General features: G+C 35.1%; 1 protein-coding gene across 3 annotated transcripts in view; it reads left to right on the top strand.

The window, feature by feature from the left end:
* LOC125033455 (GPI ethanolamine phosphate transferase 3-like) overlaps positions 1 to 7,500 on the top strand; it is a 13,006-nt gene that overhangs the window by 433 nt on the left and 5,073 nt on the right. For 2 of the 3 annotated variants that reach the window (XM_047624978.1, XM_047624977.1), the window contains exons 2-6: positions 330 to 828; positions 970 to 1,071; positions 1,504 to 1,716; positions 5,047 to 6,782; positions 6,874 to 7,153. In XM_047624978.1, coding sequence (XP_047480934.1) covers positions 347 to 828; positions 970 to 1,071; positions 1,504 to 1,716; positions 5,047 to 6,782; positions 6,874 to 7,153 — 2,813 coding nt within the window. In that variant the 5' untranslated portion in view covers positions 330 to 346. The remainder of the gene's footprint in view (positions 1 to 329; positions 829 to 969; positions 1,072 to 1,503; positions 1,717 to 5,046; positions 6,783 to 6,873; positions 7,154 to 7,500) is intronic. The other variant, XM_047624979.1, reaches the window with a different exon arrangement.

Genomic DNA, 7,500 nt, shown 5'->3' with positions numbered 1-7,500 from the left:
TCTGTCTCTCTTAATGGTAGATCTTGTGGTAAATGCTAGGAAAATTTCAGCCTCTAGTTGAGGTAATCTCTGATCCTGTTGGTGCCCTCCCAGCAAAGGCTGACAAGTCTCCCCAAGGATGTTCTGGCAAGACAGAGTTAATAGAACTCCCTAGTGATTTACATTTGGTAATTATTTAGAATATGAAGATCCTGCCCAAGCTCCATCTTGCCAGAATATGTGTGGTGGAAGCTTTTGGCTGTTTGCTGGAGTGCCAAAAATGTTTTTAAATGTTTATACCTGGATTGTAGTGTAATGTGTGTACTGATTGCAGCTTCATTCTTTTTCAGATTTATGACAGTCAAGAATGACAGAATTCAAAATTTCACATTGCGTGATTCCCGTGCTTTGCTTGAGTGAGCTGTTTGTAATAGGCTTGCTAGTGTTCAGCCATGGATTTCTTTTGACTAGACAGGTTATTGATATTAACTCAACTTGTCATGGTTTCACCTCAGATGAAAGCATTGATGCTGATGTGACAAGAAATAAAGAGCAGCTGGACTCACAGAATGGGTGCTGGATGAAACCCTCCTTTGAAAAGGCTGTTATTCTTATTATTGATGCCTTACGGTATGATTTTGCACATTTCAATGTTTCTCTGAGGAAAGATGATCCCACACCTTATCTGAACAAAATGCCAGTGTTTAGAGAGATCATGGATGCAAAACCCAAAGAAGCAATGTTAGTTCCATTCATTGCTGATGCCCCCACAACCACCATGCAAAGGTTAAAGGGGCTTACAACAGGTAGCCTCCCTACCTTTATAGATGCCAGTCAGAACTTTGCCAGGTATGTTTTGTTGAGAAATCTAAGGTCAGCTAAATAAATTTAAGCAAAACAAATGGTTGTTAGTGTGGAAATTTACTCAAGAAATGAACTTGTTTTACACAAATAATATCATGTTTTTATCCTTTCTCTTAACCTTTCCAGTGAAGAGATAAGCGAAGACAACATTATTGACCAGCTTGTCAAGCATCAGAAGGAAGTGATTGTTTTGGGTGATGATACATGGAATGGCTTATTTCCCAGAAGGTGAGGACCAATAACTTGGTATAGCTTATGAAGAAAGGGAAATATTAAGAGCTTTTTGATGATATTGATAATAATCCTTGCAACATTGTTTCACATAGATGAATTAAAAAATTACTGTATAATGCTACTGGTGGAAAAATTAAATTATTATTTTATTATTACTTAAAAAAAATGGTTCAGATTTCAAGCTATTGCATAAAGAGAAAATAACTTAGCACAGCATCAAGTAGTTTGTCAGTGACAATAAGGTTTATTTTAAAGTATCCAAGAAAAAAAATTAATTGGGATATTTTTTCAGGACAAAAAGTAAATCACTATGAGACAATACCTTATAAATATATTATTTGCTTCTTGATATTTTATTTGTTTTACACAGTCATATAGATGCAAGAATAAAATTGAATGCACTTAACAGACATCATCTGTTCTCAGATTTAAAAGATCGTTCCTGTTTCCATCATTCAATGTGATGGACCTTCACACAGTAGACAATGGAATTCTCCAACACTTGGAAGAAGAATTGGAGAAGGATGATTGGAATGTTATGATTAGCCATTTCTTGGGTGTGGACCACTGTGGCCACAGATATGGGCCCGACCATCCTGAAATGACAGCAAAATTAGCACAAATGAATAACGTAGTTAAGTATGTATAATTTTGTTCTTTAGAGTACAGATTTCCTGTTATCTTTGACAGAGTTATTTTTATGCTATACGAAGTAATGTTTCATTTGGATTATGGAAGGCATCCTTTCTTGGAGTCAAGTAGTTAAAAGCCATTTGTCTATCACAGTCTAGCTACATCATTTCAAAGAGGGAGGGAAGGAGGAAGGAAGGGAGAGGAAGAGGTAGAGGAGGAAGAAAGGAGTGAAAGGTAGAAGGAGGAGGGGAAAGGGAAGCAAAGTAGGAGGGGGAGAGATAGGGAAAGAGTCAAGGTTTTGCAATACAAAAGCAGTGAACTCAGAGGTGGTGTAGGTAATTTGTAATAATTACTTATCAGTATTACCTACTTCACGTAAATGACTCTGGCCTAATGGGGATTGATATGAAAAAGATGAAGGGTATATTGGGGAGGGGTCATTGTAAGGACTGGTAATGATGGTAAATTGGTGATAATGGAAATTCTTGCAAAGGGACTTAAATGGATATGAATTGATTCTAGATTGACTGTTACAGTGAAGATGGAGGATGTGGGGTGATGTGAGGATGTGTAGGAATAGAAGTCATGGATGTTAGATATCACTAGGTGTAGGCTGTTCACTTGACTCAAATAGCTGGAGGCTAGAAACATTTGAAACAAGGCTGCTCATTGGTTAGTGGAACTCTGAAGATTGTAGCAAATTTCCAGTTCTTATTTTTACAGTTACATGTTTCTTCCCTGCAGAGTGTGCAGTCTGGATCTAAAGTAATTTCTGTTGATAAATAAATTAGAAGTATCATAAAAAGTGGAAAGATTTTAAAGAAAATCAAAGTTAATTATAAAGCCTTATAAAGTGAAAAGTAACATTTGAATTAAACACAGACATGAAGTTATTCTTAGTCACCAAGGTTGCAAGTTATCTCAAATTACAGTGTTGCCAATTATACTAAATCCTACAGTAAAAAATTATTTGATGACTTTATTTATGCTGTATAGAATTACTATTTGTCTTTTCTTGTAATTGCTCAGTTCATCAGTTTATTATTTTTATATATATTAATCAAGCATTATTACATATACCACCTATACCACATATTTCATTTTGTTTTTGACTGAGAAAAATATTAGCATATGAAGTGGCAACATAACTAAAGGCAGGAAATTGGAGCAGAACACCATGGTTGGATCTTAGGCTTCCCACCTAAACACACTTAAAACAAAAACTTATTGTAGTAGCAGTAGTAGTTGTAATCACAGCATAGATGATGATTATGATAATAATAGAAAAAAACAAAAATGCAGTAATAGTGTCTTTGTTATCATTATTATCATCATTAGTATTATCATTATTATGATTGTTATTATTATTATTATCATTACTATTATTACTGTCATCATCATCATCAATACCATCATTATCGTAGTAGTAGCAGAAGCATTGTTATTTATATTATTGATGATTATGATATAAAATCATAGTAATGATATTATCACTATTATAATAATTATTATTATTGTTGTTGTTGTTGTTGTTGTTGTTGTTGTTATTATTATTATTTTTATTATTAGTAGTACTAGTATTGCTATAATTAATATTATTATTATTATTATGTTTATTATGATTATTGTTATTTTTATTGTTATTATTATTATTATGATTATTGTTAATACTGTTATCATTCTCAATACAGTTAACATTATCATTATTATTATTATTATTATTATTATTATTATTATTACTTTTATTATTATTACTTTTATTATTATTACTTTTATTATTATTTGTTTTTTTATTATTACTCCTACTATTATTACTCCTATTATTACTACTACTAGTATTATTATTACTACTACAAGTATTATTACTACTACTAGTATTATTACTACTACTAGTATTATTACTACTACTAGTATTATTACTACTGTTACAACTACTACTACAACTATTACTACTACTACTACTACTACTACCACTACTACTACTACTACTACTACTGCTACTGCTACTACTACTATCATTACTACTACTACTACTACTATTACTACTACTACTACTACTACTATTTCTACTACTACTACTACTACTACTACAACTACTACTACTACTACTACTACTACTACTACTACTACTACTACTACTACTACTACTACTACTACAACTACTACTACTACTACAACTACTACTACTACTACTACTACTACTACTACTACTACTACTACTACAACTGCTACTATTACTACTACTACTACTACAATACCACAACTACTACTACTGCTGCTGCTGCTGCTGCTGCTGCTGCTGCTTCTGCTACTACTGTTGTTGTTACTGTTACTGCTGTTACTACTACTACTACTACTATTATTATTATTAACATTATTATTATTATCATTATTTTTATTATCATTATTGATAAATATCATCTTCACTCCACACAGTATCCTCACCAGTTTACATCCAACCTATTACAGCCAAGCTTTCTGTACATCTAGCTGTCAGACTTAAGTGAACAAGTGAACAGACTATAGCAGGTTTTCTATTATGCTTGACAGTACAATATCTCTGTGTTCTATGAATGATAATGTGATGTGATATTTAGAATGCATCTCTTTTGCATGACTGTCTGTGATTGTTGAATTGGGTATGTTTTCAGGTTATTGGGTGTCTAGTACTTTTGTGTTTTTGTTTTTATTTTTCATAAAAAATCAAGAAGGAATTGACAGTATAGAACTATTATATTTGTATAGGAATATTTCAGGGTAATGTTGAAATAATCAATAATCTGTTCTTGACCTTTTCACAATTGGTCTCTCCAATGATTGTAATTTTGTATTTTTAATTATCGGCTTATTTCTTGTATTGCTTTTAAATATAGCGATTCTCTCGTATAATATACAGTTATTGATATTGCCTTTTCTAGTTGTACAGAGTCCCTTGTAACTGAAAGAATATAATAAGTTGCATGTCTGCAATTTGTAATATGAGGCTTCCAGTGTAATAGTGATGAATTATCAGTTTTCCTTCTGTTATTGTCACTAACAGATAATTAAAGTATTAAAAGCTCAAATATAATCATGTTGACCTGATATAAAACCAATGAAAAAGAAGAAGTTTAATTTATTATTTTCATCATAAAATGTGAGAGATGACACAGAAACTTTTTTTTGTCTTTTTTGTGTTGCATTACCCTTGTATCTGTATTATTCTAACAGGTTCCTTATTGCATGAAGTAAAGTTAAGCCATTCATCTCTGTATTGAGTGAATGAATCAAAAATAATAATAGAACATCCTTTAACAGAAGAGATCTGTAGTAATTTTTCTTAACCTTGACATGCAGGAATGTGGCAGATCGTATAGAGATGGACACACTACTTTTGGTGTTTGGCGATCACGGCATGACCAAGACAGGCGACCATGGTGGAGACTCTGAAGGCGAAATAACGGCTGCTCTCTTTGCCTACAGTCCTGGACTCAATATGGTGCCTGCCAACCCAGGTAGCATTCATCCAGTGCAGGTGTCACAAGTGGATATTGTTCCCACTCTTGCTCTGGCCCTTGGTGTTCCCATCCCATTCTCTAACCTGGGCAAGGTGGTAGAAGAGTTGCTGGCCAAGAAGGGAGAATCACCGGCGGAAGTCTTAAACAAGAAAGTTCAGGCGCTTGCACAAAATGTTCAGCAAGTCCAGAAATACTTGCAGGAATACAAGAAAGTCGGCAATGAACTTTTTGGAGAGTTGTGGAATAGATTGGAACAATTGAATGGGAAAATTAATAAAGATTTAAATGAGCTTACTACAAGAGAAAAGAAAATGGCCTATACTGAATACCTAAATGTTGCAAAAATGATGTGCGAAACAGTCTGGGCAAAGTTCAACATAGCAGAAATGGCAAGTGGTCTTATTCTAATGGTTTCAGTTATGGCACTTATTGTGTTGATGGTGCTCAGTCAAGCGAATGATGTATTGGTCTTGAAGAGGCTGCTGCTTCTTACTGTAGGAGTCAATTCTTTGTTCATTTTTACTCCTTATGCCAGTATTTCAGTGATGGGATATGTGGCAAGTGGAATGATAGTTGTTTGGCTATATTTCCACCATAGATATTTGGATTGCAAGAGCTCAGACATTAACATCACAGATGGCTTTTCTCTGTTTCTAACACTATGCATATACCTAGGGAGTTTTTCAAACAGTTATGTTGTTGTAGAAAATTATGTAATATCATTCATGCTCTTATCATTAATCATAATGTATTCACTTATTTCCTTTTTAAGGCGACAAAGAAAGAAGAATATGAGTACACTATCTTGGAAGAATGTAAAAGTGTCTTTAAATGTCCGCAATGTTGTATGTTTTATGGCTGTAATTGTCCTGCTGGTGTCTGTACGAGGGAGCTCTTCATACTGGAAATGCCGTGAAGAACAGTCGTGGTGTGTTCCCAGCCAGGTTCACACCCCCATGAATGGTCTGCCAGAGAGCTTCAGAAACTGGAGATACTTTACTAGCTTGTTTGCCCTTGTTCTGTTGGTGTGGTTGCCTCGACGATGGCTCATTATGTGTGGCAATTTGAATGGTTCAAGGCTTGGAGTTCTTTTAGTGAGTTATGTCCCAGTCATTACAGGGGTGTTTGTAGCTGCTCACTGGGCTCTACAGGCTGCACCTCTGCAGAACTCTCCACTCAGTGAGCATGCTGTAGTCCCTCCACGATTAACATTTGCTGTTACTATATTATTTGTTGTAGCCATGTACTGCATTCCCTTGCTGATATATGAGGTGCCTCCTAAGAAAAGCTTTGGACCTGTTGTTAACCATCCTTATGGCTTTGTACCTCAAGTGTATCATAAGCTCATTGAAAAATACCATGATGGTAACTCCAAGAACTCCAATATTCCTGTAGTATATGGACTGGCTACAGCAGTGTCTGCCCCAGTGGTAAGCATAGTGACTGCACTCTTAGTTGTACTGACTATGCTTGCTGGTGATGGCTTGGCACCAGCAGTCCTAGTTCTTGTTGTCACTGCAACATCTTGCTTCGTGGTACACGCTTTGTGTTCATGGATGACAGCAAATAATATTGGTAAGTTTCACTTTTTTATTTCATGTTTTTATGTGAAGTATTTTACGTATTTGTAGGTTCAATAAATTGCAAACCTCATCTCTCATTGCAGAAACATTGCTGAAACCATCTTGGGCAGCCCTCTGTGTCTGGTTCATCCTGAGTGTTCATGGATTCTATGTAACTGGGCATCAGCCAACCTTCTCCTCATTGCACTGGTCTGCTGCATTTGTAGGATTTACTGGTGATTGGGGTGGCAGCAACTTCTTCCCTACTCTCCTTGTGGGCATCAACACTTTCATGGCACAGATTCTCTTTGGTATATCATTGCCATTAATTGTGTTAGCGCCACTAGCCATAGGAGTGGCCTTTCCAAGACTACGAGGCAACAGGTGAATCTTCTATTTAGGAAATATCTCGTCAGTTAGCTCATCTTTACCCTTATCACAGTCAAGTGGGACATCTTGAGGGATATCTATTTTTGATGCCAGACTTCTGTTACTAATACCAAACTACCTATCAGCAAAAACCCTGGCAAGTGTCCAATATGGATCACTCAGCAGTAGGTACCCTGATAATGATCCATACTAGTCTTGCTTTATTAAGATGTAGTAACTAATTTCTTTTGTTAGTGTTATAATACAGATGCATTTAGGAATGCATGTTCATAGAAAAGGGGAAGTAATAGATACCAGCTTTATTTTATAACAATAGCTGATTTAGGAGCATATTAGTTTTT

The sequence above is a fragment of the Penaeus chinensis genome, chromosome 16 (genome assembly GCF_019202785.1).
Source record: "Penaeus chinensis breed Huanghai No. 1 chromosome 16, ASM1920278v2, whole genome shotgun sequence".
Classification (NCBI taxonomy): Eukaryota; Metazoa; Arthropoda; class Malacostraca; order Decapoda; family Penaeidae; genus Penaeus; species Penaeus chinensis.
The sequence above is the reverse complement of the archived record's forward strand: the minus strand, read 5'-3'. Positions and strand labels throughout refer to the sequence as shown.